A 12,853-nucleotide genomic window follows, 5' to 3' on the forward strand; every position below is an offset into this window, starting at 1 on the left:
CAAATAATCTACATTTATCAATCTCTGGAGTGTACTCAACTCTGGAGATACAAAAAAACAAAACAAAACAAAACCAAAAACCTCTATCCTTGAAGACTTACATTCTTTGAAACAACATAGAAACCAGAATTTACAAGATAAATTAAAAGTTGGATGAAGAGGAGATGGAGTTAACAACTTGGGGAACAAGAAAGCCTCTTGCAGGAAGTGATGCTTATATTGAGTCTTAAAGGAAGCTAGAGCTTCTAAGAAAGGGGGTTGAGGAAGGAAAGCATTCTGAGCAGGAGGAGCCAGCCTTTGCAAAGGACTCAAGATGTGAGATGGAGTGTGTGTGGCTGCAAGAAGGCCGGTATGGTTGGCTCACCAGCTGCACAGAGGGGAGGAGGATGTGAAAAGACTGGAAAGCTGAGAAGGGTTTTAAATGACAAACAAGATTTTATATTGAGTCAGGAGATAATAGGAGTCATTGCCATTTATGTAATCAGGGGAGGGAGTGACATGGTCAGACCTGTGCTTTAAGAAAATCCATCTTGGGGGCAGCTAGGTGGCACAGTGGATAGAGCATCAGCCCTGAGGTCAGGAGGACCTGAGTTCAAATGTGGCCTCAGACACTTAACACTTCCCAGCTGTGTGAGCCTGGGCAAGTCACTAAACCCCAATTGCCTCAGCAAAAAAAGAAAGAAAGAAAGAAAATCCTCTGGCAGGCAGGCAGGCAGATGTAGACAATACTGGAGTGGGAAAAGGCTTTTGAAATAGTCCAGCCAATGAGAGTCTAAAAAAGGTTAGTGACTTGTGTGTGCGAGGGAACGCTTTATTCTTTAAAATGGAAAGATTTGGAAATTGATGGGAACTGTGGGGTGAATGAAAGACAGAAGTCAAGGATGTGGCCACAGTTGTGAGCCTGGTGGTGCCCTCTCTAGTAAGAAGGAAGTGTAGGTGAGGGGAGTGTTTTGGGGCATAAGCTAATGAGTTCTATCATGAACATGTTGAATTTGAGGTGCTTACAGGACATTCAGTTTGAAATATTCTACAGGTAAATTCGTAATGTGTGAGAGAAACTAACCCTGGATAACTAGATCTGGGACTAATCTGTAAAGAAACAATCATTGAACCCATGGGAGCTGACAAGATTTCCAATTGAGAAAGAATAGAGAGAAGCCTAGGACAGACCTTGGGAGAAGCCTAGGACAGTTAGTGCTCATGTCAAGGAAGAAAATCTGGCAAAAGAGACTGAAAAAGGATTGAGAGCACAGGACGGAGAAGTGAGAGAGCAGCCTTGGGCAAACCCAAGGAGCGGATTTTCCGGAGGAGATAGATGGTCAGCATGTCAGGAAGGAGGAGGCCATTAGCTGGGGCATTTAAGAGATCATTAGTAACTTTGGGTAGAACAGTTTTAAGTAAAAATGTTGGACCCAGAATACAAATCAAAATACAAATACAAAAAGAATGAGAGGCCGGAAAACTGATTATCAATCCACTAAAATGTGTTTATCAAGCATCTACAGTGTGCCAGTCACTTTGTGAAACACCTGGGACATAGAGAAACAAAAATATAATCCTTGCTCTTAAGGAACATGTGTTCTAAAGGAGGAGACCACATGCAACTGTGCACATGCAAGGTAAAGACAGAGTAAATGGGAGGGAATTTAAGAGGGTAGTTTCTAGCAGTGACTGGGAAAGAGCTCTTTTACGATGGCTTCTAGTTTAGACCTCTTGAGTTTGAGTTGCTTATGGATCATCCATTCAAAGTATTGGGGTGGCACAGAAGTCACTCACCACGGAGGTAGAATGTCCTACAGCTACCAGAAAGGAATTGGGGGAATCACTTGTTTCAGTTACTCCTGCCAACTCACTGGGAAGGTCCTTGTGGCTGCTCTTTTCTGGCAAGTCAGGCTGGAAAGCCCGGGAAGGCCAAGGGTCTTGCCATAGGTCCCACCAGAAAGCGCTAGCCAGGCTGCCCTTGGATTCTTTTCTCTCATCCACATCTAAGCGAGGCTGCCTTTTCCATGATGGTTTCTCATTAAGCAGTTTGTTGAATTCGGCTCTCCAGCTCATTTGCCGTTTTGTCGGTCAGAGATGGGAAGGAGTGATCCCCAGGGGAGCCTCAGGCTTTGGTGACTGTTGGTCTGTGGGGAGGCTAGAACATGACATTTAAATGAAATCAATTATTAATACTGATGATCATTCTCACCTGCAGGGCCTTCTACATATGTTCTGTTAATAAAAGAGAGTACTACTGTCCTGTAGCTTAGGGTGGAGAGTTGACCTGAAAGCTGACAGTATTATGCAAATGCCCAATCTAATCTAACTGGTTTTAATGAGCATTTCATGTCCTCCCATAACTTCTATGTGAAGAGTTCAGAATTTAGATGGGATGGTATTTTAAGACATGGTATATATATCTACAGTCTAGCAAGCATCCACTTGACTGTGTCCCCAGGAGCCCAGAAGGCTTTCTGGCTGGTTCTGTCACTGCCCTTGATGTGAAATTCATCCTCGCTATGGAGCAAGCAGACCTTACTTATTTGGGAGGTTGGCTGGCTGAGAACAGTTGCCCAAACATTTTGATTCCTAATAGTGGGTCTTGAGATCAATTATATTGAGTCACCATTGTCTAGGAAATAGACTGTAGCGCTGTTATCAGTTTGCAGAATTACATAGGCCAATTGCTTTTTCTCTGCCTGCTTCAGTTTCATTCCCTATCCTTTATCTGATTGGTAAAGGATACTGGGAGAATGAATGTTCTTGTTAATGCTATAGAAACCCTATCTGGCTTTTCCTTGAGTCAGGTAGGGACTCAGATAAAGAGTGATAAGAAGGAAAAGCTTAAAAGAAAAAAAAAAGGAAAGAAAAGATAAATTGAAAGTTTAGGTAACAATGTAAATGGCAGTAATGGAAATTAACATTTCAGACTATTTGGTAAGGCCCGAGAGAGAGCAGAAAAGCAGCAGTTACTGGGCTGTTTAGAGTAATAGCCCCCCGATGGTCAGTCTGGCCTGTGGCAGCTGATCTCCCATCTCTTCCTTGCAGGGCAAAGCCCACAGTCTGAAGCCAAGTACAAAGGAGAAAGCAGTGGGCAGCCCCATTCGTCCTTTTGAAGATGTGAGCCAGCGTGTCTACCTCTATGAGGGACTCTTAGGTGAGTGGGGCAGAGCTGCCCTGGGCAGGCCAGGCTCGGACGGGCTAGTTAGGGCCAAGGGTGAGCAGGCGCTGAGGCCGTCGGAACTGATCAGTTCCCTGGGAGCTGGTACAGTCACTCAGGTCACACAGCGTTCGCCCGTTTGAAGACAAAAGGTTTGCTGGGGTAGGAAGGAATGAGCCATGAGCAATCCTGGATGAATGTGCTAGACTTTGGTGTTTATCAACGTCCTGTTTATCTTTCTTTTCCTGTATTCCCTCCTTTGCTGCCATGACCCTTCCTGCTAATAACTTGGTAGGAAGGGACAAAGGATCCATGTGGGACCAGTTAGAGGATGCAGCTATGGAGACCTTCTCTATGAGTAACCACCTTTCCTTGTGTATCTGTCTTTTCCACCTTCCTGGGAGGGGCTGGTCTCGTTGAGAGGCAGCTGGGGCTGCTAGCAGCCATGCTGTAGATTGGGGGTAGACTCCTATACTCCTTTCTTCCCCGGGGTTTGAAGTGGCTCCCTTCCTGTGGCCGAGTGGCCGCACCCAAATGGCTCATTGGATCTCCTGAGCAGCCTCTCTGGTATTCAGGTAAAGAACGTTCTACCCTGTGGGATCAGATGCAGTTCTGGGAAGATGCCTTCCTGGATGCTGTGATGTTGGAGAGAGAAGGGATGGGCATGGATCAGGGACCTCAGGAAATGATCGACAGGTACAGACCACAATTTGGACCACACAAACCCAGATTCTTCTGCTTTCTATCGTGCTATTGCCAGGCTGACTTGATTCTTTGTCCCTGGGCAGGTACCTGTCCTTGGGAGAACATGACCGCAAGCGCCTGGAGGATGACGAAGATAGATTACTGGCCACACTCCTGAACAATCTCATCTCCTATATGCTTCTGATGAAGGTAATGAAAGCTGTGGAATCTGGTCCGCTTGAGCCTTGTTACTGCAGCTGCTGGAAGGGCCTGTTCTGGGTCACACTGAGTCGCAGCATCCAACTGCAGCCCTTGCTAAGGCTGTGAAAGTCTGCCGCCAAGTCCAAAGGCTTGCTGTGAGGCATGGGCAGCCCTGGAATGGGTGAAGGTCTGCCCTGACCAGATCCAGAACGTGCCAGGATGTTAAGGGACGCTCAGTTCTCTGGGAAAATGTTGTGGTTCATAGCCTTGCCAGAGCTGGCTTGCTTCCAATTACTCTGGCAAAAAAGCACCATGCTGTACTCAAGGTGATCTTTGCCACTGCTCCTTTCTCAATTCCAGGGACATACTCTCCCTAGATCTCTTTTCCCCCCAGAAAACCGAACTTTTGGTTGGGGGCTGCTCTCTGCCAACAAGGTCTTACTTTGGCTTCCTAGGTGAACAAGAATGACATCCGGAAGAAGGTGAGACGCCTCATGGGGAAATCTCACATTGGGCTTGTTTATGGCCAGCAGATAAATGAAGTGTTGGATCAGTTGGCCAGCCTGGTGAGTCCACGCTGCACTACCCTTTGGGCTCTTCTCCATCTTCATCCACCCTCTATTTAAGAAAGGCAGATAGTCCTAAGAGAGGTAGGGAGGAGGACCTTGTAGATCTGGGCCCCTTGAGCCTGGTGATATCAAGGGGTTTCCTCTTGGAAGAAGGCGTTTAAATGTCTAAAATCCCTAGGAGAACAAGGGAAATCAACTGTATTGGAATACAGGTATCAGAATATGAAAAAACAAACAAGCAAAGCTCATGAACTCCAGACTAAGATTGCCTGTTCTTGGTTTATTCCCCTATGGAGAGCCTGGCCATCCGGTTGGATTCCAGAGGCACTAGTTTATTCTGAGCACTGGCCAGAAGGCTTTACTGAGCCCAAAGGCATAAGTCTTATCAGATAGTACAAACTCTTATCTTTGAAATGTCCCTGGAGTGGGGAAGGTCAGGGTGTCTCTTCAGGGTGGAGGGATTCCTGAGAGCTAAGACCAGAGCTAACAGTGAGACCATGCTCAATAGAGGCCCATTCTTAGCCCCAATATTGACCAGTTCCAGTGCTTCCACCCAGAGTCCTTTTTTTTTTTTTTTTTTTAATTTAATAGCCTTTTATTTACAGGTTATATGTATGGGTAACTTTACAGCATTAACAATTGCCAAACCTCTTGTTTCCAATTTTTCACCTCTTACCCCCCACCCCCTCCCCCAGATGGCAGGATGACCAGTAGATGTTAAATATATTAAAATATAAATTAGATACACAATAAGTATACATGACCAAACCGTTATTTTGCTGTACAAAAAGAATCAGACTCTGAAATATTGTACAATTAGCTTGTGAAGGAAATAAAAAATGCAGGTGCAAAAATATAGGGATTGGGAATTCAATGTAATGGTTTTTAGTCATCACCCAGAGTTCTTTCGCTGGGCGTAGCTGGTTCAGTTCATTACTGCTCCATTGGAAATGATTGGGTTGATCTCATTGCTGAGGATGGCCTGGTCCATCAGAACTTCCACCCAGAGTCCTTAACTGGGATCAAGGACAATCCCTAAAAGGTGTCTCCTCCACTAGAATGGGCGGGACGTGCCTCTGCAGCCGAGCGGCAGCCGTCACATCAAGAAACAGACCTTTGTGGTGCATGCGGGGACGGACACCAGTGGGGATATCTTCTTCATGGAGGTGGGTGTCAGTTGGAAACATGGAGAATAAATAGAATTCTTCCAGCTGAGAAACCAGAGGACATTTGTCTGTGGGATCATAGGATTATAGGAGACTAGAGCTAGGGTGGAAGTGCACTCATAATCACTTGGCTGCTGGATCGAGTGACAGTAGAAAGGCGACTAGTGATTTCTTACCATAGGTTGACTTCTTTGGAATTTCAAAATATATCTTTTGCTTAGTGATTTCAGGATCCAATTATTAGCCCCCTCTTCACCCCTCTACCCCCGCCATATAAATTTACACTGGAATAAAATAAATTAGAAAAACATTCCAGTTTGGCTCATTTGGGCTTGATTTTCTTGACTATCAAGAGGCCAAATAGAGGAGGCCTATCTAGCTATTCTTAAGTTTTTTAGGAGGCCTCTCTTGAAAAAAGAAACATAACCCACAGGCTGATGGGGCTGCGGAAGGCGCTGGAAGTCTCTGGTGGATTACATCTGCTCTGTCAGCCCTTGGCTGGATGGCCCAAAGGGGATGCCAGTTCTAGCTAACTGGGGACTCGGAGGCACTTTCCCTGTGGCATGCTTGTGAAGGGCCTCATTCCCTCAGCTCCAGATGGGCACTCTGCACAAGGGCTCAGAGCTTGCCACACCCCTCCTGCCAGGGCTTCCCAGCCATGCTCTGGATCCAGGGCAATTCCGGCTCCCCAGAAGCGCGCCAGCCCCAGGACAGGGCTCCACACACAACCTTTGCCTGTCTGATGCTGACCAAGGTGAGCTTATAGAGCGCTGCCCAAAGCTCACTGGCTGCAGCGGGGAGCAACAGGTGCCATTCCCATGCCCTGAGCTAAAGACTCATCACACTGGCGTCTTTTAAACATCTGAACCACGTCCTGGTGCCCCGAGCATCCCTTTGCCCCCTCTCAGGCCCATTGGCTTACTGCTCTGGCATGTGTCCTTTCTTTTTCCAGGCTGTGAAATAGAAACATGATATTTGGCTTAAAATCACAGCCAAGACATATTTATCTTATATCGGATTACTTGCTGTCTTGGGGAGAGAGGATATAAGGCAAGGAGGGAGAAAAGTCTGGAACACAAAGACTTTTAAAAACAAATGTTGAAAACTATCTTTACATGTATTTGCAAGATAAAATACTACCGAAACTTTTCTTTTAAATAGTCCTATAAGATTAAAAAAAAAAAAAAGCCAGCTAAGCTGTAGTAGAATTTAGGAGCTTCCAGTTCTCACTGACCTTCTCTCTTTCATGGCCCCGTATCTGCACAGGATTCTTGGAATCCACAGTAAATTCTCTTGAATATTAACATTCTCTTTGTGGTCTTGGGTGTCTTTGGTTCAGACCAAGGGTATTTCTATTCCCTTTTCGTGAGCAAAGCACTTGGAATCCATTTATAGAAATGAGTTATTTTCTCTAAAATACATTCAACTTTGCAGAGCTAAATGCAGTAGTCCTAGGAAGGACATATTTGTCAAATGGAATAATACCAGGGAAGTCTGAGGGACTGATTTATTCAGATGTGACTAGGATGTAAAAAAAAAGATAGAAAAAGTGGCAGAAGCCCCTAGAGGTGCCTTTGTGATGTCCCCAGGACATCAGAAGTGGCAGGGCCAGGCGTGTCCTTCCTACCCCACCAGGCTTCTTTCTGCAGGCCTCTCCTCTCAGAAGGCTCCAGAGGAGTGGAGGATGAGGGCGGTGCGGCTGGGGGCAGCTGGGACCTGGCCAGGAGTCCTGTGGAGGGGCCTGGGGGGGTGCCGCTGAGCCTGCGTGTGTCCCTGCAGGTGTGCGATGACTGCGTGGTCTTGCGCAGCAGCATCGGGACGGTGTCCGAGCGCTGGTGGTATGAGAAGCTCATCAACATGACCTACTGCCCCAAGACCAAGGTGCTGTGTCTGTGGAGACGGAATGGGCCCGAGACGCAGCTGAACAAGTTCTACACCAAGAAGGTATGGGCCGTGTCCCCTGGGCTGGGGAGTGTGGGGGGGGGGCCTTGCAGACGGGGTTAGACGGGGGATGGGGTGGACAGGGCCGGGCTTTGGCCTAACTGCCCCCCTACCATGTGCTGCAGTGTCGGGAGCTGTACTACTGCGTGAAGGACAGCATGGAGCGAGCTGCGGCTCGACAGCACAGCGCCAAGCCAGGTGAGAGCCCCACGCCCACCCTGGCGCCTCTCGGAGGCAGGGCCTTTCTGGGGGGTCAGAATGCTGACAGGGAGCTCCCCGGGGCCTGACAGCCTCCTTCCTCAACACAGGTCCCGAGCTGGGCGGTGAGTTCCCAGTGCAGGACATGAGGACAGGCGAGGGTGGCTTGCTTCAGGTTACGCTGGAGGGCATCAACCTTAAGTTCATGCATAGCCAGGTAGGTTGGCAGGAGCAGCAGGAGGCCCTGCAGCCCACTCCTTGTGTGCGGGGCAGGGCCCCCAGGGCCACCCCAGGGAAGAGAGAGAGAAAGAGAGAAAGAGGGACAACTGGTGCCCATGGCAGGCCTGGGCCGCGGGCAGCCAGAGGGAGCAGGAGATCGGGGCCAGGCTCCCGAGGGCAGTGTGAGGGGGAGCGTCTCCCTCGACCCATTCCGTGTCCCCCCCACCCTGGCTCTTGGGGTGCTTTTCTTTGCTTGGTGCGGTCTGTTCTGTGAGTGTGGCCCGGCCCGTCTCTCCGTGTGTGAAGCTGGTGTCTGCCCTCCGCACTTGCCTCTCCCCTCCCGCAGATGCTTCCCCTCCCTGGCTCCTTCCCTTACCGATCCCTGACTCTGCAGGCCCTCCGGACACAGTGGCCCCCTCCGCCTCTCCCCCGTGTGCTTCCATTATAGGACCCACAACTTCTTCCTCTCGGTCTTTTTTTTAACACCGTGTTCCTTTTCCTTAAGCTAATTCCATTCTGCAGCCAGCGCCTCCTCCTGGGCCCCTTTCAGCTGTCTCTTCAGCCAGGTGGCTTCCCTCCCCTTTCCCTGCTGTGCTCCCGCCTCTCCCTGGGGTCCCGAGCCATAGTTGCTCATGTGCCTCCACTGCTGCCCCCGGGCGGGCAGGGGATGCCCAGCGAAGGTGACCCTGCTATAGGACCGGGACCTTCTCTCAGGTCCCGGCCTTTCTCCGCTGCTGATTTCAGCAGAACCCTTTGGGCAGTGGAGGGTGCCCAACTAGCTCCCCAAGTGCCTTTCCATCGTGGGGCTTGGGGGGAATCTGTCTAGGGAGCTGACCTCAGGCCTTCCCATATCCAGGAGGGTTTCAGGCCTTCTGGGAAAAGGGCGCTCGTGCCCTCTGTATCCCTCTTCCAGCCCAATGAGGCTTGGCCGCCCCCTCCCCTCACGGTCTCCCGCTCATCCTCTTGGGCCCCATAAATATGGCCGCCCCGACTGGATGTCTGCGCACTGTCCTCCACGCTGTCCCAGGGAGAAGGGGCTTTGAGCCCCAACTCCTGTCCTTGTGGCCTCCTTTCCTCTTCTGCCCATAAACTGGGGGCAGTGTGGGCCTTAGAAAGCTGTGCCCCCAATTCTGGCCACCAGTCAGTAGCCCTTGCTCCAGAGGGCCGCCCCAGCCCATTCTGCTCTGAGGGGAGTCTCCCCCGTGCCAGCCCTCTGCGCCGGAGGAGGATGCCAGGTGGGCCCGGCGGGAGGCCCCGGGATGCAGAGGCCTGCCGGAGGCCCCGGCCCAGGCCGGGAGAGGGGCCGCAGGGTTGGGGGTGGCCAGTCAAACTAACGCCTTCATTTCTCTCCCATGCTTTCTCCTCCGGCCAGGAGCGGAAGGTACTCGCCCTTTCTGCTGTCTTCGCTTCTTAGCATTTTGAGTTGTGTGTGTGGATTCTCTCCTTGGGCAATGGCTTCCCGAGGCGGGGTGGGCCGCAGCTGGGAGGCCGGGCTCCGGGCCCAGGCGGCCTAGGCCCGACGCCATCCTCCCTCCCTCTTTTGCAGGTTTTCATAGAGCTGAATCACATTAAAAAGTGCAATACAGTCCGAGGCGTCTTTGTCCTGGAGGAATTTGGTAATTACCCTCTTTTGCTCTTAGGTCTGGACTCACATGGCAGTAACTCAAACCTCTGCGCTGGCGGCGGGGCTGGCGGGCAGGATGGCCCCCAGACAGAGTAGGCCCCAGAGCAGGGAAGAGGCAGAGGCCGCAGACAGGGGCTAGGGACACAGGTGCCAGGAGAGAAGGGCCTCCCGGGCCCGGCCGGACCTGCACCGTGGCGGGTGGCCCACCGGAGCCCCCCAGCCGCTCCTCCGGCCACCTCGTTCTCCAGCTTGGGCTGTGAAATCTCCGTCCTCAGGAGATTCACCGGGAAGGTCCCAGGGTGGGGAGCGGGGATAGGCTGAGGCCCAGTGAAGGAAGCCAGGGCGGCTCAGGCCCCCAAGGAGAAGAGGCAGCTGGGGGAGGGGCCCCGGCCGGCCACCCCCAGGCCAGGAATAGTGAGCAGGGGTCCGTCACCCCGGGGCTTTGAGTTCCTGCTGTGTTTGTGCTTCACTCTCTTGTGCCCTTTCATCGCTGCTATGAAAACCTTCGTTCTCCAGCAGGTAAAGTGATCTCGGCTGGCGCTGGCCGGCCCCCTGCCTCAGCCCCCCAAAAGGCGGGGGGCTCCCTACAGGCACATTGCTGACTCTCTCTTTTCTCCCTTTCTCTCCCCCCATCTCCCCCAACCTCACTCCCCCTGTGCTGGCTCCTTGGTTCTGTGAGTGCTCCCCCCTCTCTTCCTGCCAGGCCCCCCAGTGGGGGGGCCTCCCAGCTGGGGAGAAGGCCTCGGGGCAGCTTCTCCCTTGCGAGCCTGTCCTCAGCTGGCCTGGGACCCCCGTCCCCGGGCCGGGATTAGGTGCCCTCCTTCCCCTCTCTCCAGCGCGGGGATGCTCCCCTGCTCCTGGACCCGAGGGGCCGCGCGTCGCAGCCGGCTCCCTGTGGCCCCCGCACGTGCGGGGATGTTGTGGGCCGCGGTCTTGTGTGTCCTCTGCCTGCCGCTCCCCTTGCTCCCCCTCTCTGGGTGCTGTGCTCGCCTGTTCCTCCGCTCGGTGCGTCTGCTCCAGAGCCCTCGGACGCTCCCCCTCACACGGGCGGGCCCGGCTCCCTCCCCCCGCGCAGGGAGGAGCCATTACAAGCCCGGTGGGTTTAGCATCGCCTCCGTTCTTCCTCCTCTTCCAGCCCTGGGGGCTCCTGAGCAGGGATCGGGGAAGACGGGGAGGGACCTCGGGAGCAGCGGCTCCCCCAGTGCGGCGCGGCCCCGGGGCTTCTCCCGGCCGAGCGCCGGGCCCGCGGAGGGCACCGGGCACTGCCCAGCAGGAGGGCTCCGCCCCCGCAGCGGCCGCAGAGCTTCAGGCCGGGCGGGAGCCCCGAGGCTCGGGAGGGAGCCCATGGCTGCCCGTGTCTCTGGCCACCGTGAGGGGGGGGACGCCGGGCCCCAGCGCTGCCTCCCGGGGGGCCCGCTGCCCCTGAGCTGGGGCTCCCCGTTTTGAACTCTCTGTTTTGTCTCTTGCCCGCCCGGTTTTAGTTCCTGAAACTAAAGAAGTGGTGAGCCACAAGTACAAGACACCGATGGTGAGTGCCCCGCCCTCCCCGGGCTGCTGGGGTCCTTCCCGCAGGAGGGGGGTGGGCCCTGCCGAGCCCGGGGGAGGAGCCGGAGGCGTGGCCGGCCGGAAGGAGGAGGAGGAGTCACTGGTGGTGCCGAGGAGCCGCGGAAAGCCGCGGGGCAGGAGGCCCCAGGGGCCGGTGCTGCCCGCGGGACTCGCGGCCCCTCCCCCGGCCCCCGCGGCGGTGACGGGCCCGCGTCTCTCTCCCCCAGGCCCACGAGATCTGCTACTCCGTGTTGTGTCTCTTCTCCTACGTGGCTGCCGCGCGGAGCAAGGAGGCCGAGAGCCGAAGCAAGCCCCCGCGGCCCGTCTCCAGCTGATGGAGGGGCGGCCGCCCCTGCTCCCGCCCGCCCCCCGGGAGAGCGCCTGGGCGTCGTCCCCGCGACTGGACCCTGTCCCCGGCTGGGCTCGGGCTCCGGCGTGCGCGCGCGTGTGTATGTGTGCGTGTGTTCTGTGAGCCCTGTCCTCTGCTCCAGCGCGCACGTGCGTGTGTATATGCGTGCGCGCGCGTGTGTACATGTGTGTGCGTGGGGCCAGTGGGGCCCGGCTGACCTCCCTCCCTGCTTTGACCCCCCACAGGCCCCCCTGCTCACTCCCCAGGGATGCTGCCCCTGGGTCTCCCTAGGGCCACCCGCGTGTACTGTTGTTGTGTCCTGCTGTGTTTTGTCTTCCCCTTTCTGTGTCCTTGGCACTTTAACCCTCCAGGAAAAGTCGCGTGCCCCTGCTCCCAGACCCTCCGGCTGTGCACGCCAGTGTTCTTCTGGAATAGCCCCCATCCCCGGAGACCAGGATGGCCAAAGGCCGCCCCTGCCCGGCAGGGGGTGGTAAAAGTGGGGCGCCGGCAGCCACGGGGTGACCAGTCCTGCCCCCTCCTGCTCCCTCCCCCACCGTCGCCAGCACTTGCTGCCCCCACGCCCTTTAACCTGGAGCATTCACTGGCATGAGGGACGGAGAGTGGGGGGCATTTTGGGCCCAGACCCTGGGGCGCTCCCAGGCAAGCTGAGGAGGGCAGGGGCAGTGCCGTTACTTGTCTGCAGATGCTGCCCATGCTGAGGCGAGGGGAGAGGGGGTGGCGAGCAAGGGATGGGTGTAAATATTTGTGCTCCACGTTATTTATAGATGATGTACAGCCACTATGTGAATGTCAAATAAACGTCCTCCCCCCCTGGACTCGCCAGCCACAAGTCGGGCTCGGGCTCCGCGTGTGCCCCCTCCCAGTCACTTCTGCTGCCCGGGGCCTCTTGGGTTTTAATCCCTCTGGAGTTAGGGGCCCTCACTCGGGGCCTTGGACCTGCCGGGGAGGGGCTGGGGTGCAGCTAGGGAATAATATTATACTAAAGGCAGCAGGGGCGGTCCTCCTGCTGTGAGCCGCACTGGCCACCAGAGGGACCTTGTGGTCCTGTTGTCCACATGCCCAGGGCAGCCCGATTGGACTTGGGGCTCAGCATTGGGGGGAGGTGGAAGGGGCCTGTACACAGCGGCCTCAGGCAGCTAGGGGACTCGATCTGGGTCACCTCTTCTCCCAAGAGTTGGTGCTGGGACTCGGGTT

General features: G+C 54.4%; 1 protein-coding gene across 38 annotated transcripts in view; it reads left to right on the forward strand.

The window, feature by feature from the left end:
• MADD (MAP kinase activating death domain) overlaps window positions 1-12,488 on the forward strand; it is a 39,178-nt gene extending 26,690 nt beyond the window's left edge. For 10 of the 38 annotated variants that reach the window (XM_031941469.1, XM_031941472.1, XM_031941470.1 and 7 more), the window contains 13 exons: window positions 3,031-3,139; window positions 3,438-3,500; window positions 3,718-3,838; window positions 3,931-4,036; window positions 4,483-4,593; window positions 5,655-5,762; window positions 7,542-7,706; window positions 7,829-7,901; window positions 8,012-8,118; window positions 9,493-9,501; window positions 9,667-9,736; window positions 11,226-11,272; window positions 11,517-11,624. In XM_031941469.1, the coding sequence (XP_031797329.1) occupies window positions 3,031-3,139; window positions 3,438-3,500; window positions 3,718-3,838; window positions 3,931-4,036; window positions 4,483-4,593; window positions 5,655-5,762; window positions 7,542-7,706; window positions 7,829-7,901; window positions 8,012-8,118; window positions 9,493-9,501; window positions 9,667-9,736; window positions 11,226-11,272; window positions 11,517-11,624 (1,197 nt within the window). Of the gene's footprint in view, window positions 1-3,030; window positions 3,140-3,437; window positions 3,501-3,717; window positions 3,839-3,930; window positions 4,037-4,482; window positions 4,594-5,654; window positions 5,763-7,541; window positions 7,707-7,828; window positions 7,902-8,011; window positions 8,119-9,492; window positions 9,502-9,666; window positions 9,737-11,225; window positions 11,273-11,516 lie in introns of all 38 variants that reach the window. The other 28 variants (XM_031941498.1, XM_031941499.1, XM_031941500.1 and 25 more) reach the window with 9 other exon arrangements.
• Window positions 12,489-12,853: the final 365 nt, after the last annotated feature.

The sequence above is a fragment of the Sarcophilus harrisii genome, chromosome 6 (assembly GCF_902635505.1).
Source record: "Sarcophilus harrisii chromosome 6, mSarHar1.11, whole genome shotgun sequence".
NCBI lineage: Eukaryota > Metazoa > Chordata > Mammalia > Dasyuromorphia > Dasyuridae > Sarcophilus > Sarcophilus harrisii.